Genomic DNA, 26,348 nt, shown 5'->3' on the forward strand with positions numbered 1-26,348 from the left:
TTAAGTGAGTTATATTTTTGCCACTATTTTTAGGCAAATCATTGCAGATGTTAAGGGAAGGGCATGTTCTTTAAGCAAATTTGTTTCCCCCATTGACTTTGCTTGTTGGAAGTTGGCTGGAAAGCTTGCAAATGGCAACCAGCATGTATTTACAATGGTTGAAATATCCTGGGGTCACATGATTGCCAAGTGCCCAAATTCTGAGCATATGACCACAGGGATGCTGTGACAGTCCTAAGTGTGAGGACCAGTTGTCTCTTTTTTTTAGTGTCATTGTAACTTTGGCCACTAAATGAAGGGTTGTAAGTTGAGGAATACCTGTATCTATGTATGTTTGTTTATTCATTTATATTGCACCTTTATTATCTTTACATATAACTTAAGGCAGTGAACACATACAACACACCTTCATCCTCTTATTTTTCCAACACAAGCCCTGTGAGGTGAGTTGGGCTGAAAGAGAATGACTGGCGCAAATTGCATTTGTTAACAGCTTCTAATTAACCTTCATTATTGGCCCAAATCTTGGGAGAAAAGATAAACTGGGTGCTCATTCTTCAATGTATACACAAACAATAACATGGCATTGTAGAAAAATTGTACTTATGGCATCTCTGCTTGATGGGAGGTAATAGCTGCAGGTTCTCAACATTCACGCCACAGCAATTATCCTACTATAAGCTTCCCAGAAGTTGTCATGTATTCTGCATAAAGGTCCACAGAACTTGGGATGTGACGTGGGACTCTTTTATGAGTAGGGGGGAGGATAAAATAGGCCTTCCAGTTGTGACTACAATCTACAATATTTTCTTGAAAAAGCTAAAAAAACTTTCCAATTTTGGAACAATTGTAATGCAGATGTTGACACCCCCTAGGTACATTAAGTACTTTTTTCCCAGTGATGAATACTGTGGTCCAAAAAGGCCTGAGACACAAAGTTAAAGACTGTGTAAATAGTTTATTATTTTTTTAGTACAGGTACTTTGTACAACAATATTTGTTTTAAAATGGGAATGGGCTGGAAAGAATGGAAGTTATATTCTGAGTAGCAGAGAAAGGACACTGGTACGTACTTACACAAAACACATGATTTTTGGAACAGCTGGGGAAGGTAAGAGAGAACAGTACATTCTAACTGGAAAGCAAGCACACACTGTTACGGGCACGCTGCTTCTGGATACTCAGCAGCTTGCTAGCGTTCAGTGGTCTAACTGTACAGGATAGGAAAAAGTCAGTATTTGAAGATAAAATGTGGGCAGGGAAGAGCACTGTGCATGGGATAGCCCCAGTACAATACAGCATGTCGTTGACTTCACTAGCTCTTCCACTTTCAAACATGAGAACAAGAAACACAACAAAGATATCCTTAATTTGCATTGCTAACTTCAATGCAGTCTGGCCAATTTAATTTATAGCAGCAGGCAAGCTGATCCCACTCAAATTTTGTGCGTTTCAGAAACTACCACACACATAGCAAGAATATTTTTACATACACACGGCAGAACATGTTCTTCAAATAGTGGTTCCCCAGGATTCTCTAGGCAATAACTTCATAGCCAAAGAGAGAAGCTGTCTTTTTTTTGCACCACGTCGGTATCAAATCTGCTTAAGCAATTTGCATAATCAAATGCATTTGGTGCCAGATTATTCACAATCCAAAACATGATCTATTGTCTATCCTGAATAAATAAAATTCTTAATCTGGTCTACTATCTCACATTGTTATTATTATTCCATCCTTTCTATCATTATTTTGCCTGAACACAATTTTTTATAACCCAAGGCTCTTGCCTTATTGAAACCTGTTGCAAAGTCATTCTGATCAAGCTTAATTTTGGAACCGTTTAAAAATTCTTTCTTCACAATACAAAGGCGTGTTTGCATGTGAGAGGGAAAAATACAGAGAGAACAATGTATCTCAACAGAATAATAATACCATTTTTGGGGAAACAAATCCCACAGGGATTAGATGGTTTTCCTCATTATATTTTCTTAAGAAAATAATAAAAAAATAAATGTAGTGGAAAAAAAACCTTATGTCTTCTAACAGTAGTGTTTAACAATTTGAGGTAAAGACTAACAAAATATTTTACAGGCATTCATAGTGAGATTTTTGACTTGTTACGTAAAATTAATTTACGACACTACAGAACAACAAGAGCACTCACAGTCTTGTTCTTGCCCATTAAAAACAAAAGCACTGTTTTTAACAGTGTGTGCTGGCAATTTCACAGATGCTAACCAGTACATGCCTAAAATAATCCAAGTAGATTCGCAGAATTTAATCCAGGATAGGAAATGTACCTTTTCATTCATGGTAGAAAGTACCCTGCCCTCAATTTGGCTCCACTACTCTTAAAAATGATGTGATTTCTAAGATCAAAGGCTAAATAAACTAGGACCTTGGAAATACAGACCAGTTTCTCTTACCCCTATTTTTAATTCCACCCAGTTCCCTAAAACATTGTTTTTTAGGTTGCGCTGCAGCCCAGGATAGGACGGGGGAAGAAAGGTACCTCTTCAGTATAATTTACAATGTATCTTCCAAAGTTAGGAAAAATATTAGAATAGCTAAGTAAGTTCAATGCATCCTGCTTAAACAGGATGGGGCGCTGGCACCCAGAAGAGATTCATTCAAGCAAGTGAGTAATTCAAATTCTAGTGTCAATCCTGGGGGGAGAACAGAATAATCCCAATCCCAGTTCCTAACAGAGCACCACATTGACTTCCTTCTGTGTAGAAGAAAATCTATAAGAAAAAAACCCTATGAAAGTGCTGGTAGCTACCACAAGCACCATCTTCAGCCTCGCCTGTCCGAAAGCATCTGCTGGGGCAATGTAACAGTCTGCTTTAAAATACTAGCTGTGTTAAATTACTTTATAAGCAGGTCCTCTTTCTTGGCAAAAGAATGTGAGGTCTGCCACAAGATTCCTTATAATTTTGTGTTCATATAAATACTTGGGGGAGGGATGTACAAGGTTGGCCATGGAAGATATGGTAAGAGAAGAGATACCTGTGGAAACTCATGACAGAAACAAAAATGCACCTCAAAATGGTATTTTGCTTCCTCCCTCGCTGAGGTTCTGCTGAAATTTTATTTATTTTATATAAATATAAATACATATATATGGCTGCCCCATATACCAAAGGACTGAATGGGTTTGGCATCTTCACTGGGAAAAAAAATAAAGGCTTGAAGAATAGCCACAAAAGGAAATGCAAGGGAGGAAAGCATGCAAGAACCACTGCATTAAGAACTGGCTTCATCCTTTAAATTTTGTTTGTAATACTTCATGTTAAGGGAAATAAACATTTTTAAGAGAAGCGATTGACTGACTCACAAATAGCTTGGCTTGGAAACAAAACTTTGTTCAGAAAAGTTCCTACAAATACAACCTGCCCCAAATAAGGTTGCTGGAAAATACAGATAAAAAATGTTTGATTTTTGGTTACCAAGATTGGCTGGCTACACTTTTCTTCTAATGCACTTGCTATGGATGGATAGTTTTCAATAGGCCTGTACTTTCAAAAAGAAAATATAAAAGTCCTTGGAGATATTATAATTTATATTCAGCAGAAGAATGCGGTGGGCTGACGGTTGATGTAAATGGATTCTTTATGAAGAACTAGACACATAGGTCACTTGGTAAATCAAGTTTGTTTCATTAAAATTGAGGCTATGTATGTTTTTCATGACCTAATGTAAATTCACTATACTGTTGTTTATTCATGACATTTGGTATGTAACCAAACTCAACCAAAAACAACACATTATGCAACTTGAACAGGTGAGTTTCCTGCACTTTGCTGTGATGAAATTAGCTGATCTCTTGCTCCTAATACTTATATTAATTTTCTACAGCACGGATGTCAAACTTGCCATGTCACGTGACGTGTCATGACATATCACAACTCTTTTTGCATTGCCGGCAATGGGGTGGGCGCGGCAGTTTGACATCCCTGTCCTACAGGTTTCATTGCAAGTTATTTGATATAATAATATTTATCACATGGTTTTATGTTTATTATCCAGAGCTGCAAAAGGATACTATATTATCTCCTGGGAATCTGCAAGAGGAGGATTCAACTCTTATGTTCTGATGTTGCATGGATCTCTGAGAAATTAAGACCAAAACACTTCTAATATATCCTGTATTCCTAGTATTTACTAGCATGGAAGAAAAAGAAAATTATCATTTTCTTCAAGCTTCTATACAGTAGAAGCAGTAGAGAGTGGGAAGTCAGAGTTTTGGCATCATTTAATGAACTGTATTATAAGGCTCTACAGCTGTGATCTAAATACTGGAAAAAAAGCTGCAGTACCGTGAATAATTTGTATAGAATAGGTTAGCAGTCTTTACTTTAATCAGGGTTGTGCCATAATGAACTTTAAAGGATAAATCAGCCAAATGAATCAGGTCTAAATTTAACAATAACCATCTTGAACCAAGTTGAAAAAACATGGATATGGATAAGGTTCAAACCATCTCCTTTCATTTTTATTCCAGTGCAATTGCAAAAGACTAAAGTCAATGGATTTACTTCTTTTTTTAAAAAACAAAATCAGTTAAAGGTCTTCCTAACTTGTAATTTTGGAGGCAGTAAGCATTCAGATAGCACTACACAAAACAAATATCCACAATTGCTAAGTATTATGCACAATTGGCAAACAGTTTCACAAGCCATCCAACACTGCAAACATGTGCTCACTGCTAGCAGGGGGGGAAACGGAGCTTCAGACTGATGCAAGCAGATCAAAACAACAATGCAAACTGAACTCCTCCGGAATCATGTGTTATTCCAATTACCTCTATGTGGGACCGGATAATGAAAGGATAAATTAAAATTTTTTAGTATTAACAGTATAGTGTGGATGTGTGTGGATGTATATAAAATGTATATATATAAAATATGCAAGATTATGCCAAACTGGTGCCTTTCCCTAGGCATACTATATAAATACATATTGGTACTTGTGTGTGTGTGTGTATTTATTTCAGTTCACTAGTTCAGGGCCAGCCACATGATAAGTGGCTAGGCCAGGGGTAGGCAGTTGCAGGTGTGTTTCCCATTTCACAAATGCTGGTTTACACTAATTTGGTGCTAAAACAGCCCTTGGAAAACCCCCAAGCAGCTTCTCCCTTATCAATCCCTTCCAAACCCATGCCAAGGAAGGGGTCATGGAGAACACTTCAAAAAGAGAGGCCTATGTGTCCGATACAGAACGTGTTCAGTTATTAATAAAGTTACAAGTTTCACAATTTTAAGTAAACGTAAAAGGCAGATTGATTTACTACAGAGGAGAAAGGAAAGAAAATTGAGCAGGGAATGAAGAAAATGCATCCATAGCAAGACCTGGCCTCCTTCCCTGAGAAGTTCCAAAATCTGTTAAGTCAATGGCACACAACCCAGAGATCTTGTTTAACAAAATGGGCTACCTTCTTGGCAGGGTCAAAGCCTGACACCTTCCACGTTCGGCACTTGCCCAGCCTCTTTCATAGACCTTCTCTGAAACCCTTTCCAGCTTCTAGTGTCAGGTGATCTGTATCCTCAGCTGCAACGTCATCATTTGCAATAATAATTCAGACACTTTGCAATGCTAAGTATTTCAAAACCCGCATAATTTAATTTAATTTAATTTAATTGGGAAGAAACAGCACTGCATGTCTTTCAAAGGAATTTTCTGCCCTGCCCTAGTTTTTTTTTGGGGGGGGGAGGAAGTCTGGAATCTTATTGCAGTAATATATCCGGGTGCTGCACCAATCCCCCAAAAGCATGCTGTGGCAGAATAGCTTTAATATTCTTAAATATGGACTCTGTTAAGGAAAAGGGACAAAATTAAACCACCACCTTCAGTTCTATAGTTCAAAAATGCAGAGGAAGTCCCAATGGCAGCATTAGTTGTACCTTCCAAAAACATGCAGTGCTCCTAAGTAATACTCCACTGATGTTTCTCAACTACTGATGCCCACTCCCCCTTTCTGGAAAAACAAGCCTTTTTTCAGCAAACTGAGTATGAACTGAATTACAAATAGCATGGCAATGACTGTCGTACTTCCAACTGAAACACGCATCACTTTGCAATTTATTCAAACCCTTCTTCATCAGAATCCTTGCATAAATTATGGTTTTTTTTTTTGCCAACTGTCATTTAAGCGGGCTGTCAGTAATCCTTTCCCTGTTAGAAGCTACTTCTGTTAAGAAATCATGTTCTTTTCTCTACTCTGCCTTGCCTTCCCACAACCTCCCCCATAAACACACACACACACACTCACTCACTCACTCCAAGAAGAGGCTTGTTTCTGCAAGGAATTGCTCCTTGGAGCAGAACTTCATTTTATACAACTAAATGCTCCCAATGCTTAAAGGAATTGAGGAGCTTTTGCATGGAATTATCAATAAACGCACAAGGGTTAAGTGTAGGTTTCCTGCTGGTTCTCCCTTGCTATCCCTAACTAATAATGTTTGGAGGCAAACATAATATTAGAAATCTCATTTTTACTTGACAAGTAATTCAATGTTGAGCCCTCAAGGGCCTTCCTTTTTTGTTATCTTGGGAGAATCAATTATCTGGACATTCCATAGTATTCCTCTCTTGCCCACACAGTTCCCTTTGTCAAATTCTCAGCTGCCTGAAAGTTTAGCAATTAATACTGATCTCATGAATCAAGGAACAGTTTACTCCCCCCCCACCCGAAATTATGTGTGCATGCACATGCATGTGTGCACATGCACTGATGGACTGTCTTCCTGTCTGACCCAATTAGGCACTGAGCCAGACTGCTGCAAAAAACAGAGTTTGAAAATATGATATAAAAGTGGCGTTAGTAAAGAATATCCCTTTACATAATTAAATAGAAAATGTTGTATGATTAAATACAGAAGCAGTTTTGGCTCCTCCATATAAAAACCCTCAAAATCACTGAACTTCTCAAAGAGCTGGATTAGTAATTGCACTCTAAAAATAAATAACAAACAGGAAAAAAAATATTATCTCCCTCACTAGAACAAATCACCTCTTCAGAAGCTCATTTCTCCTTCCTGTCCTTTTCCAGGGTGGAAAATTACAAACAAGTATGCAGGCACTCCATTTTCTCCTCTGGATGCAGAGCAGCATGCTAGGAGACAAATATAAACAAAGGGAAGACCAACCCCTTTCCCTTCTCCAAGCACAGCCAGGAGACAGAGATGGAATACAGTTGGGCTGTATTTTAGGGAATCGGTGGATTGACTGCTTCTGCTGCCCCTTCACAGTCCTCGCCTGTGCAAATCTTTGTGTTGAGAAGGAAAAGAAGTGTGGAAAGCAGGACATGGATGAGGCCAATACCTGGATTTGGATTTTAACTCCCAGTGGCAAAGCTGAAAAAAGGCAGTGCTGATAACAATCCATACTGTTCATGCGTGGCACTCCCCGCCACCTCTGAGCCATGGTACTCACTGGGCCGAAGACTCAGTAACATCTGATTCCTGATTCCTCAGTACAGCGTGGCCAGTGGATCAACTGACTCCAGATGGAGCTGGGATGGCAGCATCACTCCTCATTTGCCCAGGGCCTCTGCAAAGATGATCTCGCCATTGGCCTCAGCGGCAGAGGCAGGGTCATCTGGATCGCTATCTGTGGTGCCATCACTCTCCTTACCAGAGCTTTCAGTCCCATGCAGAAAGTGTGTGTTGTGAGGAGACAGTGGATACAAAACATCCTGCAAGGCACCCACTACCATAGGGCTGGTCAACAATTCCTCATCTGAAGAATGGAGCGAGTCATCATCCACTGCCAGATGACTCACAATATGTATACCGTCAAAACCCATAGAGTCCTCAAAAGGCTTCTGTCCTTTCATTAGCCGAATCTGCAGGAGAGGAAAAGAGAAGACACTGGGGCAGCCATGATGGTTTGGCATTCAGGACTATGAAACCCACTTAAGCTCTGGTATAACTTAGTGTAACTTGGATTTAGAAAAAAATAATCTACAGTGGATAAACCCTAACCCTGTTAGGATGTAACAGAAGCTATGTCCTGGCTTAAGACTTAAGCCTTACTAGAAGTGTGAGGTTATATACAGATATCCTTCTTTTTCTTGGACGAGCAAGGCATTGCAAGAATAGAAGGGTCAGAGTAGCAACCTACTCTTAAGAGAACATTTGTTTCTCTCTAGGTTATTTTACAAACCTATAAGAGATAATAATAATAAGAGTAGTAAAGTTGGAAGGGACCTTGGAGGTCATCTAGTCCAACCCCCTGCTGATAGATTCATAAGTCAGAACAGATTTTTAAATCACGTGACATGGGGCCTTTGAACTTTGTGTCTTCTAACATTACATTTTCAATCACAAGTGAAAGAAGGGGTTTGTTTACGCGGGGTTTCTTTTTCAATAAAAACGGTCAAAGTTAGTACATTAGTACAGTAGTCTGGCTGCTACTGTACTAATGTAATTCAAACTGATACTGACTATTGATTAATATATATATGTATTAGGAGCTGACCAAGAGAATTCACAGTTGCATTACTCACAGCGTCTGTATTTTGTGTAGAAACAATAGCTGTGACTTACTAAAGCAGTAGTTCTCAACCTTTTTAATGCCGCGACCCCCAACCGGTCATAAGTTGAGGACTACTCAACTGGTGCAGCACCGTTTGCAGAATGGGACTTTTGGCGGTCTCAGCAGGGCAGAGACAGCCTGGACAATTCCTATTGGCTTTTGAAAGCCAATAGAATTAGACTCTATTCAAGAGAGTCTATTCTATTGGCTTACAAAAGCCAATAGAATAAAAGGGAGTAGCACAGCTAAGGAAAAGGGGGAAAAAATGGCGGACTGCGTCGTTTGGTGACCCCCGTGAAATGGTCATTTGACCCCAAATGGGGTCCCAACCCACAGGTTGAGAACCACTGTATAAAGGATGATCACACAGCCCATCAGAAAGCCCTCCGTGGTTTTGTCTGCTTTCTCCCAGTAGGTTGGGCTTACCTCTGCCTTGAGTTCATCAATCTGCTCCTTGAGTTCACGGATGTATTGGGAGGCATCAGAATTGTTGAGTTGACCTTGGATCATTCCTTCTTCTCTCTGCAGGTGAAAAGAGAGGAATAAAAATGACAACTGCTTGGAGGAGAGGGCACAACTGCTTCAGACCTTAGCCCAGCCCATATATTATTTCACGACCTGCATAAATAACTAAACCATTCTGGAAGGGATTTTAGAGACCATCTAGTCCGCTGTTTTTCCTGCCTCCCAGTGCAGGATCCACTGGCAAATTACTTTTTAGCCAACGAGTTCAAAGAACTCTAGCAAAGGAAAAGAACCACTCTTCAGGTATCTGATACCTCTCAGTCTTTTCTGTAGTCTAAACATGTATTGTCAGACCCTTTAACAGTTACACAGAAAAGTTGGTTCGGGAGATCCTTCACTAGCTTAATGCAAGAGCATTTGCTTTTTTTTTTTTCCAGCTGTAACTCGCTGTAGGCGCTTGTTTCACTTGTGGCTGAAAAGGACACCTGCTGGTTATTTTCCCCTAACCTGGATTTCCAGTTCAGCAATCCTCTGCCTCATCTCTGCAACAGCAGCCATGCTATCAGCTTCTCTCAGGCGAACAGCCATAACTTCTTCTTTGCTCTGTAACAGATAATACAAACCAATGGCAGAAACCCATTAGACTGCAAGCAAGGAAATCTGCATGATATGCAGAACAGAAAGAAAAAAAAAAGTCTGAGCTCCTAGAATTCCTCATGGCAGCTACAGATGCCATTAAACCCATGCTGAGTCGCTAAATTACCCGAAAGTCAGGATTTCAGTCATTTTGACAGTGAGAAGATTTGCTACACTGTGGTGCCCTAGTGCTGGGTAATTCCGACCTCCCAAAGCTAAAAACAAGTTGAGTTTTACAATTCAGAAAACTGTTTGAAGCTCCTTACCTTTGGGAAGCAATTGAGCAAGCCTGACTTATTTTCTGCGGGCAAGTCACATGCCTTGTGCCGCTGAATGGGCAAACTCACCTTGCACTCTGATTCAGCATGCTTGCGCTTGGTCTCACTCAACTGTGTCTGCAACCCTTTGTTTTGGGCCGTGAGGTACTGGACCTTTTCATGCAGCCCAGAGCACTCCTGTTCCATCCGATTGAGGAGGTTGCTGTGAATCTGATCCTAGAAAAGAAGAATTAGGGGGCAATTGGTTGACACTTATAGAGCCAGTTTAGTGTAATAGTTAAGGTGCTGGTCTAGAAACTAGGAAACTGTGAGTTCTAGTTCCACCCTAGTCAGAAAAGCTGACTGGGCCAGTCACTCTCTCTCAACCCAACCCATCTCACAGGGTTATTGTTGATGGAAAAATAAATAACAACATCACTGAATTTGTTACACACTCATATACACTCAAGCATATTCCTTTGCTTGAAATGTGAAAGTTTGCACTTTCACATTCAATATAAAACTGTTTGCACATTAAAAAAAAAATCGGAAGGATTGCTATAGATCAGTTAGGAAAAGAGACATTACAGATGGAAAGATCTCAACTGTCCAGATTTAGAAATACTCTTAATGGAGAGGAGAACTATGACAATTGTCACACCCTCACCTGAGTTTCAAGCTCTACCACTCTTTGACGCAACTCCCGGACCTCGCCCTGAGCCTGTGTCTCACGCAGACGGAGAGTCATCAGTTCATCTTGGAGGTCGTTCATCGTGTTCTTTCGTGGAGAGTCCTTCCACCGTCCTCCAGTCCGGCTAAGATGGGCCTAAAGAAAGGGGAACCAAACAATTATCTGCAACTCTAGGCACAGGCATCTTTGATCCAGGGGTACCAAGGCTGAGTATGAACACAACAGCAAGCAGTTCTATGCTTATTTTGAATGGTAGCTTATGACAACTTTTCATATTATCTGGTCTTTCTGCTTTTTATGAGCTGCATGTTGCTTATGGCATATACAGAGCACTATTAAAATACGTTTAAAGCAGATTGCCCTAACTTTGTACAGATAGTCCTTGCTTAACAACAATTTGTTTAGTGACCATTTGAAGTTATGGCAGTGCTGAATAAATGGTACTTATGCCTGGGTCCTAAAGCTGCAGTTGTCGCAGTGCCCCTGAAGATACGTGTTCAAAATTCAGGCACTTCGTAGCTCGCCCAGGGGCACTAATTCCTCTCTCCCAACTATCTCTTCCATTATATCCCCTTTTGCCCACCCAGTACAGGGGCACTCCTTGGTGCTGGCACCAGTGGTAAAGTAGAGGCCCAGGGCCTTTCGCAGTCTCAGTGTGAAGCAGCTGTTGCCTGCCCAAGCCCTTCTCCGAACTGTGCATGCTGCTTCCTTGTGAGGCTTCAGAAGGTCTCAGAAGCATCACGAGAAGCATTGTGAGAATGCCATGTACAGTTTGGAGAGGGGCAGGAGTGGCCATCTCGTGAGCTTTTGGAAGGTCTCAGAAGCATCACGACAACCTTGCTGAGAAGGCAAGCGTATGATTTGGAGCAGCCTTGGGAAGAAGGCCTGGTACGGCCAGCAGTTGTCTCCAATAGGGCCAGGCTGGGGGGGGGGTGTCCTCAACAGCAGCGGGAGGAGGAAGATGGCAAAGGTCAGCTGGGGTTTGCATGGTCAACAGAACACGGTCTAGCTAGGGTGACTGACCACAGCACAAGGCATGAGGTGGCAGTTCTCAGCAGCAGTGAAAGCAGAAATGTGACTGAAGTAGACTCCCAGAGTGGTGGTGGCTGACTGAGATTGCTGGAAGCCCTGGGCTTCCACTTTACTCCCAGTGCCACCACTGCTGCTAAGGAGTGCTACTGTGCAAAGCAGCCAAAAGGCAGAGATTGGGGGAACGGGGGGGGGGGGGGAGAGAGAGAGAGATAGACAAGTGGGAGGAATTCAAGGAGGCAGTCCCTTACCTTACTGAGGCTCAGGGCTGGCAGGGACCAAGTTAGGAATGGCTTGGATTAGGATGGGACCTCGCCTCATGAGGTTGGGTTAAGGATGGCAATGGAGATTGCTGGGATTTCTGCTGTTAAATCATACTGTCACATGTGATTGTGCTTTACAACTGCTTTGCTTAGTGATGGAAATTCCAAACCCAATTACTGTCATAATCCAAGGACTACTTGTAGTCACTCTTTAAAAAAACCAGAACACCAGTTTCCTCAACACATGCTTAATGTCTGTTGATCCAGTTAGTTACCACTATGTACACTGACAAGCTGTTTGCCTCCAAGATCTCAGAGAGATCTTTTCAATCCTATATGAAGAAATTGGGAACGGTCTACATAAACATTATGTGCTATACTTTGAACTACAACTAGGTTCTCTCACAAGTAACCATAAACGTATTGCTCCTTTAGCAAACATCTAGGATCTTGTTATTTAAAGTGATTTATGCATCAAACTAGATTTTATTAAGCTCCTGGATCTCCCAAATCTAGGCTACAAAATCCTGTTGGCCAGTGGATGGCAGCAAGGAAATGCAAGAATTTCTTGTATTTCTTAATTGCCAACTAGTGGTAGTCCAAACCTTTGCAACCCCAAAGGTGCTTCTTATTAACCCATTTGATACTGCTGAAAGATCCAAAGAACTTACAGGATCAGTCCTTGTAGCCTTCTATACAAAGATTTACGTTAAAACTATGAACCAAGGCAACAAGGCCTAACAAGTGAGATGCTGTCAGGTATGGCATCCTTTAAATGTAGCATACCTGCCAATTGTCATTGAGCTCCTTCACTTGGTGTTGCAGTTCTCTGAAGGATTTCATTGCCTCAGACTCCCGCAACTTCATAGCCTTCAGTTCCTCCTGTAGACGGGCCACATTGTTTTCATCTGGAAGCAAGCTGTTTCTCTGGAAAGGAGATGGCTTAAGTATGAGCACCATATACCGCTTTCAGTATGCCACAGCACAGACTGAAGAGCCTTTGGCCTGTTAGTTCTCCCTATGCAGCTCTTTGCACCTCAAGCAAGTCTGCCCCTCCTTCCCTCATATTTCCTCCCAACAGCGCCAGCTGCTTTGGGTCCAAGAACTGTCCAGTAGCATAGAATGGTTGAAGATGGTGCTAGGCATTCTACCAAAGGACCTGTGATGTCAGTTCTGCACTCAGAGGTAGTCCTTGTTTGCCTTCCCAATGCAAAATCTTGAGATGACTATAGCCAATAATTTATTAAAACAAGAAGACTGTTGATCTTTCCACATTCTCCTAAATAGTGTAATTATACATGACTTCAAAAAGGGTTATTTGTTACAGGTAAAGATGTTACCACAAAGCATAAAAGGGGATACTCCTAATACAACAGTGAGGAAGAAAAAAAAGCAGTCCTGGAATTTTCACTTGTGGGAATGTATAAATTTAATCTTTTGTTGCAATCTTCATCAAAATTCATGATGCAGAGAAGTCTCTATCAAAGCATCTATTCTTAGACTTCAGCTAATTCAAACATTGCTATCTGGGATCCTGCTTTGGTTACTTTCTAACACTTGTGTGCTTCTATATCAGGCTTTGAAAGAAAAGATACCTTTTCCATGTCCAGGACTTTATCCTGCATCTCTTTAAGAGCGCTCAGAGTCTCAGATTCCCTCAAGCGGGATTGCTCCAGTTCTGTTTCCAAGTGGCTCACAAATTCCTCAGAGTAGCGGGGATTTCCCTATAGAGTAAAAGAAATGTTAGTAAATCAATGGAAACCATGAATGACTGACTGCTGTCTCTATTCCTACAATTTTTATTGTAATCAATTCACTCTAATTTCTACAACTAGAAGCCAGAAACGCATAAGTTGGAAGATAGGCAACTTATAAATTTGCTGAATGGGTTATTTTAAAGGGATGTCAATAAGAGGAGCAATGGAAAGAGATGTTTAAGGCTTTTCCTGAAAGCCATTCTTCTAAACAAAATATCTCCCTGCCCTTTTTTAGTTGCTCTATCTTTTTGAAAGAAAAAAACAGTACACAGAGGATGACATTGATTGCAAACTAAATTGTAGTCCATAGAAAAAAGAGGATAAACATTACTCTGCTCTATAAAAGCCATGGCCTCCTAATGGATTACAGTTCAGTTGTTCCTTTTTTCACTTCAGGAGACTATGCATAGAACTCTTAAATTTGGCCTTCAATCATGGGTTATAATCATTAGGAATAGCCAGGTGTAATTCTTTTTCTAGATGGGACTTTCTGGAGCTCTCCAGATGTTTCATACAATAAGTCACATTAGCAGCCAAGATCTCTAATGGACATAAAAGTTGGGGTTATGAGTTTATTTTGTAATTCGACACATTCAGATGCACCAGTTTGGTGAAAAGGCTAAAGTAGGGTAGATATTCAAGCAAGAATCGGAGTAGATATAATCTTCCCTAAATCTAATACTGGGAAAAGAGCAAAAGAAGGCCTTGCACTGGCATGACTGGTCTCAAGAAAAAATCAACTACAAAAATCAACCCAGTAAAATACATAGCTTTGTACAGCCTATTCTAACAAATTGCCATGGGAATGGTAATCTCTAGACTTGCCAGTTCCAGCCCCCCCCCCCAAAACAAGTGATATGAATTTTAAAACCCTGTGATTTAACCAACTGAACACTTGCATGTAATTTCATCTCTATGTACCCCTCTTCAACGAACATCCCCTTATCACTCTTATTTACCTGTTGATCCTGAAGTTGCTGAATCGTGCTTCGTGCCTTCTGCAAATTCTCTGTGGCAGAACAGCATTGTTGTTTCACCACTGCCAGCTCCCGCTTGATAATGTAATTCTCCTCAGCCTCCTGTGCACGGGTAACTTGGCCCTAAAGAAGAGAAGACTTCAAGCTATTTCTTCTTTCAAGAAAATGACATTCATGTGGGATTTCTTTAGGAACAGCAAAACAAAGGAAGCATTTATTTCATGACAGTAAGATGAATACAATTAGCAACCATCCTTTACTAACGCTCAGCATTCTGAAGTGTTGCCCTATATAATGCAAGTAGACAATTTCCACTGCTCATACATCTTTAAATAGTTTTATTTGAGGCTTGACTCAAGACTTCTCAGAACGAGTAATGAATTATGTACAAAATCAGAACCATATTGTAAAGCAGATAAGAGTGATTATTGCTTATGTGTGCTCAAAGGGTTTCAAATTCAAAATATCTGAGTTCAAAACACCCTACTTGGGCTTGAAGAAAAATTGTTCCAAAGTTGTTCTGACCAATCTGAAAGCGGCCCAAGCTCAAACTTATCAATACTACTCATTTGAAAGTATCCTAAGCCTTTGCTGTTAATGCAAAACAATGCCTTAAAAAAGGGAGACTAATTTTTCAATCCTCTGAAGAAGTATCACTGTGAAAAGTGAAGGGTGAAAAGTTTATATACAGGGCATTTGGACTGTTCTCCTGCCTGACCCATTCTCTTCTATGGTAATCAGAAGCCCATATAGTCCATCTCTTGCTTGATTTCCTCACCACCCCTAGAATTTCCAAATTCTCAATAAGTACAACTCCCAGGCCACAAGCTCAATGAGAATTTATTATTTAGCACGCGCTACACACTCTTGAAATTTAAGATTTTACCACAGGTTTTTTTTTAAGGCCATAAAACCTATTAGTTAAAAAAAAAAACTCAGATCCCCTTGATCAAGAGGCAAAGTTCTAAAAATGGCATTAAAGTCATTTGACATTTTTCCCTTGCTCTCATAGAACTCCATCAAGTTTTCATTGGACCCTAGAGGTCAGGGAACCCAGCTTGAAAAACCTTGCTCTAGCTTTGGAGAAACAGAGATAGTTTGCATGAAACAAAACAAGGACAAATAATCAAGATCTGAAGGGACTCCCACAGTAGTTTGAAGTATTTAGTAACTAGTATCGGTTTAAAACAGTAATTCATACTAGCATGCTTCAAATTCTTATAAGTTCATGTAGATACATATTTTCTAAATCTAAAGCAAAGGAAACCCCTTGCCCTTTTGTTGTTGTACTCAAAATTCCTGTCACTCCAGCAAGCATGGCTAATTGTGAAAGATATCAGGGGCTACCATTCAGGAATATGTGCAGGAAGACAGCTTCTCTCTTCTAAATTAAGTATGAAAATATTCAAGGTATTCTTCTTTACAAAGAAGCTTTTAAAAAGAACTTATTCTCACACATGTTGTCTGGATTACAAAAGTAATTTGCAAAAAGCCAAATAGATTCAGTTGTACGGCAGAAACCAATCAGGTTTGGGTTGGTTATTCTAATAATAGGACAGCCATCCTCAGTCAAGTTGCTGGCAGGAGAATTCTGGGACTTGTGACTGATCTGGAGGACCTTCAGATTGAGGAAAGCTGTGTTAGAGTAATAACTCAGCCTTAAGACTAATAATCTGCTCCTAGTAATTCGGTCTTCATGTGCAGATCTATTTCTGCAAGAAAAAAAAATCAACGCGATAGATTTATAGAGATGTTAACACATCCTAGGCATTAATTATAGTTGGAAGTGATGGCAACAAGCTCTCTAATCTCTGCCCTTCAAAGAAATGAAATCAAAGGGAAAAAGTGCTCTATTTTCTTCACACATCACAAACATTTCAGAGTAACATGGCAAAAGGATTTTGCTAAGTGAAGTGTCTAAAGAGGTAGTTCAATTGTGCCACTTGATGGATTGGTGAATAAAAAAGAGGTTACTTTTGAAGAAATGACCGTAGTGAATGAATGAAAGATCTGAGTCTCCTAGAAGCATATCTTATTCCCCATTCAAATACACTGGATATTAAATTTTCATATGTGGATCTTTAAATTTGTTACACTGTATGTTATTCTTTCTGATGAGCTGAAAACAAAAATTTAGGCTTATAGCCATAATACCTGAGAACATTTCAGCCTATCTTAATTCACCCAAGGCACTCAGTGGTTTGATAATATAATGATCATAATTTACTCCTACACCAGATTTAAAAGAAAAATTTAAAGTAGATCTTCCATCAGTTTTAATAAACAATGGTGATTTGCCAGCAGCACCATGATTTCGACATTGGAAGGCATTCTGCACAAGCTTTACCGAATACTTTTCTAAACCTAAATAAGTGACCTGCCGCATCACATTCAAGAGAAACACAAAACCTTCAAGATGAGCCTGCAGATCTGTGACTATTTTGACTCTACAGCTTCTACTAAATAAATATATAGGTATCTATCTGTTACCTCCTTCATCTGGTCCTTTAATCCCTTATTTGCTATTAATTTAATAGCCAAGGAAAAATAATGAGAAGATGGTGAAAGGACTATGTCCTGGTGTGGAGTTTAAGTCTCAAATTATCAAGGGTGGAATTTTTTCCTGAATATGGCTTGGCATATATTTATCATCAAAACATGACTGGAATAATACATTATTTGCATATTTTTAAAGTTTGTAGCCCTGTTTCCAATACCATTTTTGAGATAAATCAACAAAATCTGTTCTTCATAAATAGCAGAAAGGGCAAAATTGCTTTGATTAACTCTCTCTGCACTACTGTCATCTGGGACATTAACTTTTAAAAGCCACAGGCTTAATTCAAGCTTGGTCCTGGGCAGATGGCCCAGCTATGGCAAACTTCAATGTGGGGATGGCATTCTTTCATCACATTAAAATCAACAATTTACTGTGCATTAACTCACAGTAGTTGCCACGTGCAGATTCCTCCTCCTTTTTCAGAACTAGCTTCAACCAAAAAGCTCCACTCCAGAATCAAACATTCCAGAAGATTTCCATTGCAAAATAATAATAAAAAAAGAATGGATATATTCTTGTAAGTTTGCGTAGGTATTTGCATAAATTGTTAGCAAGACCTATTTTCATACCCCATTATCCTTCCATCATCTGTATCACTTATTCAAAATCAAAGGTGGTTTGGTTATGGCTCCTCAAAATAACTGCCCGGCTAAAAATCAATTCTAGTTAAGTTAAGAAGATTTTAACTGATATTTAAGTAAAGGAAAACCAGGAGTCATCTTCCCTCCAGCTGATACTTCTTAATACCTTTAGTTTTATAATAGAAGATTGAACAAGGCATCAAGAAATGAAAACAATTTTTGTTACTTTAGATCAGCGCCCTCCCAACCTTTTGAGTACCAGGGACCAGTTCCGTGGAGAAAGGTTTTTCCATGGACTGGAGAGGGCGTGGTTCTACATGCTACCTGCATACTGCGGATGGGGCTTCGCTTGTTTGTATGGCCCGGTTGCTGGCATGTCGCAGACCAGTGCCGGTCCATAGACCAGGGGATTGGGGATCCCTGCTCTAGACATTAAGCATAGAAACAATGCTTAATGAAATTAGGAATTTCAAATTATTGTTCCTCCAAAGAACACTCAGTGTAGTATAACAAAAATGTTGTGGACAGAGGTCTGTTTTTCTTACAATTGTACCATTTCCCATCTGAGGAATGGAGAAATGGGGTCTTCAGTGGAATAGGGTTAATTCACCATAGTTGAAGTAATAAACATTGTTACTTAAAAAGGATATCTGCCCCACTCCTGAGCAGGAATATTCTGTACACTGAATTATTGAACTGCATCGTGACAGATTCATTTTTAATCAGTTTTTCAGTTTTGATCTCAAACTATACGGATTTAACAACAGATTCTTCAGATCTATCTTCATTCCTATTAAGTTGCATAGGTTACTGAACTGCATCGTGCCAGATTCATTTTTAATCAGTTTTTCAGTTTTGATCTCAAACTATACGGATTTAACAACAGATTCTTCAGATCTATCTTCATTCCTATTAAGTTGCATGCAAAGTTTATCTTGATCAAGTTCAATCATGGCAACCTGCAATTGCCTGTGACATCTTGTCACATATGCATCCAAATACAGGTGTTCTTTGTAGTCAGTAGTGTTATGTGTGTGTATATATGTGTATAAGTGTTTCTGCTAGGGTAACAGAGGGAAGAGAAAGGTGGAGCTTTAAAAACAAAAGGAACTTTGGGAAGAAGGGAAAGGAGATGGAGGTGTAAGGTCTGGCAGAAACAAGATGGATCTATACAGTATTGGCTGTAGAAGGGTTATTGTTGGTTCAAAGACAGGTTGGGCTAAGATTCTTAGGAGTGGAGCAGGGTGTAACTTGAAGAACAGAAGGAATCTTTGTGGTACAATTCTAAAAATGGAGTACAGGAAACTGAGAAAGATGTGGAAGCGGAATTATACCCAGTGGTGGGATTCAGCCGGTTCGCACCACTTCAGCAGAACCAGTAGCTAATTTTTTGTTGCCCTGGCTCAGAATGGACTTCCGGAAGCGACATCCATACAGAGAACCGGTTGTTCACATATTTGAATCCCACCACTGCTCATACCCTACCAGAAGTGAGGATGCAACTTTTAAACAGAAGGAAAGAATGATACGTAGCATAATTATCCCTAATTTCCCTCTAAGTAAAGTAAAGGTTTCCCCTGTCCAGTCCTGTCTGACTCTAGGGGGCGGTGCTCATCTCCATTTCTTAGCTGAGGGAGCCAGTGCTGTCCGAAAGCATTTCCATGATCAGGTGGCCAGCATGACTATACACTGAGGTGTACAGAATGCTGTTACCTTCCCACTAAAGTGATACCCATTTATCTACTCGCATTTGCAGGCTTTCAAACTGCTAAGTGGGCAGGAGCTGGAGTGAATAATGGGAGCTCACCCCGTCATGCAGTGCTCAGGTCCTGAACCCAGGCTGTCAGCTTTCCAGGGGAGAAGCTCAGTGTCTTTAACCACTGAGCCACTGCACGCCCCTAGTAGGAAGTAAGAATAGGAATATGGAAATAGTAGTATTCAATAGAGAGACAACCCTCTGCACACGTAACAAAATGAAACTTGCCAGGAGCAAGGAAACGTCTTTAATTGATAAAGAAGTTTTTAGCTTAGAAATATAACTATTTATTAGTAAATCTCTACTGATTTTACTGTGCTTTATGACTTTATAACCATTTCTCATTGGCTAATCGGTAAAAGTAACAGGAAAGTGAGGAGAAAGAAATACTGCCTCAGACTGAAACTAGAGGCTTGTGTCTGCATGCTGAATTAAAGGAGAGAAAAAAGTATCTGATGTGCTGGGACTTAAGTCAAATCTGGAGAACTCACAAAAGGCTATGGCATGCATCTTTCAAGGAACCCCCTAATAAGCAAAAGTTGATACAACTATATTAACACAGTAACATTCAACAAATTTGAATGCATAATTTATGTGCAGTTCTTTGCAGATTACAAAACAGTAACTACATTATAGCAGGAGCAGAAGCGTGAGCATCATTTCAGTATCCCTTTTGGCAGAAATAACAGCTTTCAAAAGTTTCCTGTTACCTGTTAAGAGTTTTTCTAATTTTGATTTCAAAAAACTTTCCCCTCTCTTTTTATCAGAACTCTTCCACCTCTGAATTATTTTTTAGGTTTTTTTTTTTTTTTTTTGCAAGTGTGAGATCTCCTTGCAGATTTTCAGTAATATTCAGTTCTAGGATGATGGAGATTCCCAGACCTTTATTTTTCTTTATTTTATTATTTATTATTATCCAATGTTTCAGATTGGATTATTTCTGCAAGACAACAAGCTTTTCTCAGCTCACTTTCTTCACTGACTACTGCGGGACATTAGCTTCTAGATCAGTGGTTCTCAACCTGTGGTCAGGACCCCATTTGGGGTCGAATGACCATTTCATGGGGGTCGCCAAACAACGCAGTCCGCCATTTTTTTCTCCTTTTCCTTAGCTGTGCTACTCCCTTTTATTCTATTGGCTTTTGAAAGCCAATAGAATAGACTCTCTTGAATAGAATCTAATTCTATTGGCTTTCAAAAGCCAATAGGAATTGTCCAGGCTGCCTCTGCCCTGCTGAGCCCGTCAAAAGTCCCATTCTGCAAACGGTGCTGCACCAGTTGAGTAGTCCTTGACTTATGACCGGTTGAGTAGTCCTCGACTTACAACCGGTTGGAGGGGGGTCACGGCATTAAAAAGGTTGAGAACCACTGTTCTAGATAATGTTGAGTCCTCTCCTCCTTCTATTTGCATGATACTGCCTGTGCAACTGTCTTTCACAAAATCTGAAAGGATAACCCATTGTTTAATAGTTGCTAAGGTACTCCCCCCCCACCACCAAAAGCTTCACCCTTTTATCTCCAAATGGCCACAGTTCAGTTTTGATTTCATTAGTCCAAACTACTTTTGTTCCATAAAGTTTTCTGACTTATCAAGATCTTATTTTGCATATTTTAATATTTGGGGGTTTATGTCAGAGAAAAGATTTCAATCTGGCATCTTTTCCACACAGACCATTGCAGTATAAGTAACATATATTGCACACCTGTGGACAACTACTCCAATGTCAATTAAACTTTTTAGGATATCATTTTCAATAATCTGTGGGTTCTGCTTCACATACTATACCAGTGTTTGGACAATTTTAACAAACATTTTTCTTTTACAAGTTCCTACTATATCAACAGTTTCATGAAACTTCCAATTCAATTGAAATTCCTAGTTGGAAGAGTTCAGATATTTTAAAAATATGTTTCTCCTGCTTTGTAAGAAATATTTTCATTTTCAAAAGCTGCTTAGAGTTGCCCAAGGATTGGTGAAGAACATAGAACAACTATTATAATCTGAGATGTTAAAAGGGTTAGAATATTTGTTCAATTTGTTAAACATAGGCCTAACAAAGCCATCATCTTTTGGTGCCTTCTTTTTTTTTTTTTTTTTTTTTTTTTTTTTATTAAAAGTTTTATAAATTTTACAAAAAAAAACAAGAACAATACAGAACAAAAAACAACATATACAAAAGAAAAAAAAATTAAACAATACATATAAAAAAAACCCCCACCCCACACCCCTCCCAAAAACCCTCCCTTCCCCCCCCCTGAGCTTCCCAGAGCAGAATATAGGCTTAAGAAATAATAATAATAAAAAAAAAAAAAAAAATAAAATTAAATTAAAAACTTTATATTTATATATATAAAAAAGATATCTATAATATATATAAAAATAAAACTTATGAAAAAGCTATATAATATTTTTGTATACCCAATCTAAATTGTATAAATTTTATCCATTTGTCCCAGATAGCAAAAAACTTCTCTTGCGTTTGTTGCTTTAAGAAAGCCGAAATCTTTGCCATTTCTGCCAGATAAGCTACTTTAAAAAACCATTCCTGCAATGTAGGCAAAGATTCCTTCTTCCAATATTGTCCAATTAACAGCCTCGCGGCTGTGATCAAGTTTAACATCAATACAACCTCCTTTGTATCACAATCTGTAACAATACCTAACAAAAATAATTGCGGAGTAAATTTTACCCTCCTTCTAAAAATTCTCTGGATATTCCACCATATTTTGATCCAAAATGCTTTTATCTCTCTACATGACCACCAAATATGATAATAGGAAGCCTCCTTATAACCACATCTCCAACATTTAGGTTGCACGTCAGGGTACATGTAAGACATTTTTTGTGGATCAAGGTGCCATCTATAAAACATTTTATAAAAATTCTCCCTTAGATTCTGTGCTTGAGTAAATTTGACATTTCTCACCCAAATAGTTTCCCAGGTGTCCAATGAAACTGGCTCACCAAAGTTCTGCGCCCATCTAATCATACAATCTTTAATTAGTTCCGTTTCTGAGTCCAATTCAACTAAAACCCCGTAAATTCTCTTAATGTGGGTTTGTCTTTGATCCCTCAGTTGCTTAATAAGATTTTCATCTTCTCTAAGAAAACCCACCTTACAATCCATCTTCCATCTATCTAGTAGTTGCCTATATTGGAACCAAGAATAAGTAAAATTTTCTTGTGCTAATTCTTCCCGTGATTTTAATTGCCAGTTTTGTCCATCCCATTTAAGTAACTGTCTGTAAGACACCATATCCATTTTAACCCCTCTTTTTATTCCTTCTATCGCATGCCAAGGTATAGCCCATAATGGTACTTTAAAATCACTTTTATAATATTTTCTCCAAATCCTAAGTAAAGAAATTCTTAAAATATGAGATTTAAAAGCCCAATCTATTTTTTTATTAAATATTAAATAGGCATGCCACCCATAAAGTAAATCCCATCCCTCTAGATAAAGTATCTCAGAATTTGTCAAATTTACCCAGTCACTAATTAATGTTAAAACCACCGCATCATAATATAATTTCAAATTTGGTACCTTGAGTCCGCCCCTCTCACGGAAGTCTTGCATAATTTTGAACTTAACCCTTGGTTTTTTCCCTGCCCAAATAAATTTATTGAGACCCTTCTGCCACTCATTTAAATTAATCTCATTTTTCAAAATTGGTAACATTTGAAACAAAAAAAGAAACTTGGGTAGAATATTCATTTTTATCACTGCAATTCTTCCCATGAGGGATAATTGCAGCTTTTCCCAATTCTTCAAGTCTTTCTGTACCCCGACCCACAACCTTTCATAATTATTTTTAAATAGTTTTGCATTAGAAACAGACAGCATCACCCCCAAATATTTTACCTTATTAACAATCTCAAAACCCGTCGAGTTAACCAAAATCTGCTTCTCCTGACTCGACAAATTTTTAGGTAAAATTTTAGTCTTATTTACATTAATCTTAAAACCCGAGACCAAACCATAATGGTGAATCAACTGTAATAAGTTTACTACAGAATAATCAGGTTGCGACAAAGTAACAACCAAGTCATCCGCAAAAGCTCTCAACTTATATTCTTTTTTATTAACATATATTCCTTTAATTTCCTGAGACTCTCGAATTTTAATCAATAATATTTCCAATGTTAAAACAAACAACAATGGCGATAAAGGACACCCCTGTCTAGTACCTTTCTCTATTGTGAAAACCTCCGACAAACCTCCATTAACAATAAGTTGTGCTGTTTGTTTTTGATATATTACCTTAAGGGCTTGTAATATGTTTTCACCAAAATTCATTTCTTCCATTACTCTTAGCATAAAATGCCAATTCAGTTGGTCAAATGCTTTTTCAGCATCTAAAAATATGAGCCCTGCAGGAACTTGGTTGTTCTTATCTAAGTATTCTAATAAGTTAATAATTTGTCTAACATTGTTTTTCATATACCTTCCTGTTATAAACCCTGATTGATCTTTATGCACAAGATGATGCACCACCCTCATAAGCCTATTTACCAAAATTTTTACAAATATCTTATAATCCACGTTTAAAAGAGATATAGGCCTATAGTTTTTTGGTAAAGTAAGATCTTGATCCTCCTTTGGAATCAATGATATAAAAGCACTACGCCATGAAGGAGGAATCTCTAAACCCTGTAAGATACCATTAAAAAGATCATTTAATGGTTGAATCATCTCCTCCATTAAAGCTTTATAATAAACAGCTGTTAACCCATCCGTACCCGGTGCTTTCCCTAATTTCAATTGTTGAATTGCTGAGGCGATTTCCTCCTTAGTAATTAAACCATTAATTTCATATTTCTGATCCTCAGTCAGTTTAGGAAAACTTGCCTCAGCTAAATATTTATTTATATCTAACAGTTGTACATTAGTAGATTTGTATAGGTTTTGATAATAATCCAAAAAAGATTTTTTAATTAATTCCTTCTGAGAAACTAGTTTACCCTTATAATTTATTTTCTCTATTATTCTCAGTCTCTGTTTCTTTCTTAATTGATAAGCCAACCATCTCCCCGGCTTATTAGCATTACAAAATGTATTTTGTTTCATAAATAATAAATTGGTTGCAGCTTGATCTGCTATCAACATATTAAATTGTGACCTTAATAACTTTACAGATTCTTTAGTACTTTCATCAGAAGGATTTAGAATCAAAGCCCTTTCTTTTAGTTTAATTTCATCTTCAAGTTCTCTACGTTTCTGAGTCTGATTTCGCTTATAAAAATTATTCATTTTTATCAAAACACCGCGCATAAATGCTTTACCTGCATCCCATACCATTGACATTGAAGTCCCCTTATACATATTCAAAGCAAAATAGTCCTTTAAACACTCCTTTAGTTTTTGAACATTCTTCTCTTGTCTAAACAAATTTTCATTAACTCTCCAGGATCTTCTTTCCTCTTTCTCTTGAATCAACTCCATCCAAACTGGACTATGATCCGTCAGTGATCTAGGAAAAATCTTTACATTCTTTACTTTATTATACAAATCCGTGGTAATCAAGAAAAAGTCAATTCTTGAAAAAGATTGGTGTCTGTCAGAAAAAAAAGTAAAGTCTCTCTCCTCTTGATTACGTTCCCGCCAATAGTCCCTTAATTCCCAGTCTTCTTTCATATCAAAAAAGGCTTTAGGTAGCCTTGCTTGTTTAAGAAAAGGAGAGGAACCTTTCTTATCCCTTTGTGTATCTAAGACACCATTCCAATCACCCATTAATACCACCGATCTATAATCAAGCAAAGTTATTTTTTGGTGTAACTGTTTATAAAATTGTTCCTGTTGTTGATTTGGAGCATAAAGTCCAACTATAAGTACTTTCTTACCATAAATACCAAGTTCAATCATCACATATCTCCCCTGGGGATCTGATTCTACCAGACAAGCTGGCAGGTTTTGTTTGACATATATAACAACTCCCCCTTTCTTCCCAGGTGCAGGAGATATAAAATGAGATCCCAAACGAGCATTAACTAAATATTTCTGATCTTTAAGTAGAATATGAGTTTCCTGTAAACAAATAACATCATTGGTATGTTGTTTCAAATAATAAAAGATTTTTTTCCGTTTCTGAGGAGAATTCAATCCATTAACATTCCAGGTCAAAAACTTTGCCATCTCCCTTGGCACGCAGCCTGGAGAAGACACCATCAAACTCTGACAGAGCTGCGTGTGTTGCATAACTCTTGGGTCTTGCTCCTCCCACCGGCGGTGATGCACTTCCAGGAGAATTCTCTTTGGGCTCTTTTTTACGTTGCTCTTTCTCTTTACGCTTATAAGCTGCACGAGTCATCCTCTGCTCTTTAGCCTCCATTTGGCGTTGCTTTGCCACTTCTATCATCCCTGCGGAAACCAAATCTAGTGCCTCAGATTGCTGCTCAGGTTCCTTAGCACTCAAAAATTTCCGACCAGATGAAGTTGAGCCTGCACTCAGGACCGAAGTATAGAAATCTCTAGCTTTGTCAACTGTGTTCAATCTGTAACGTGTCCCAGCATGGCTCAAAACGATACCCATCGGAATTTCCCATCTGAATGGCATCGATCTAGCTTTAAGCTCATTGGTTAAAAAAGCAAAGTCTTTCCTACTTCTTAAAATTTTAGATGGGATTTCCTTTAGAATGATGACATCTTGGGCGGCAATCTGAAATCTTTTGTTGTAAAAAGCTTGTATAATCTCATTCCGCAGGGACTTCTTTGTAAAGTAAATCACCACATCTCTGGGCAAATTCTTCTGCTTAGCAATCCAGGAGTTGAGTCTATAAATTTTTTCTACTTCTCTCTGTAATTCTCCTTTATCCATATCCAAAGCCAGCGCCAG

General features: G+C 38.8%; 1 protein-coding gene across 3 annotated transcripts in view; it reads right to left on the reverse strand.

Moving 5' to 3' along the window:
- Nucleotides 1-938: 938 nt before the first annotated feature.
- Nucleotides 939-26,348, reverse strand: part of EVI5L (ecotropic viral integration site 5 like) — a 66,128-nt gene continuing 40,718 nt past the window's right edge. For all 3 annotated transcript variants that reach the window (XM_039335352.1, XM_039335351.1, XM_039335353.1), the window contains 8 exons: nucleotides 14,600-14,740; nucleotides 13,479-13,607; nucleotides 12,670-12,810; nucleotides 10,568-10,726; nucleotides 9,991-10,137; nucleotides 9,515-9,610; nucleotides 8,969-9,064; nucleotides 939-7,850 (listed from right to left, as the gene is read on the reverse strand). In XM_039335352.1, coding sequence (XP_039191286.1) covers nucleotides 7,539-7,850; nucleotides 8,969-9,064; nucleotides 9,515-9,610; nucleotides 9,991-10,137; nucleotides 10,568-10,726; nucleotides 12,670-12,810; nucleotides 13,479-13,607; nucleotides 14,600-14,740 — 1,221 coding nt within the window. In that variant the 3' untranslated portion in view covers nucleotides 939-7,538. The remainder of the gene's footprint in view (nucleotides 7,851-8,968; nucleotides 9,065-9,514; nucleotides 9,611-9,990; nucleotides 10,138-10,567; nucleotides 10,727-12,669; nucleotides 12,811-13,478; nucleotides 13,608-14,599; nucleotides 14,741-26,348) is intronic.

Source organism: Crotalus tigris, unplaced genomic scaffold, assembly GCF_016545835.1.
Source record: "Crotalus tigris isolate CLP2741 ecotype Arizona unplaced genomic scaffold, ASM1654583v1 scf7180000017639.5415321, whole genome shotgun sequence".
In the NCBI taxonomy this organism is placed as follows: domain Eukaryota; kingdom Metazoa; phylum Chordata; class Lepidosauria; order Squamata; family Viperidae; genus Crotalus; species Crotalus tigris.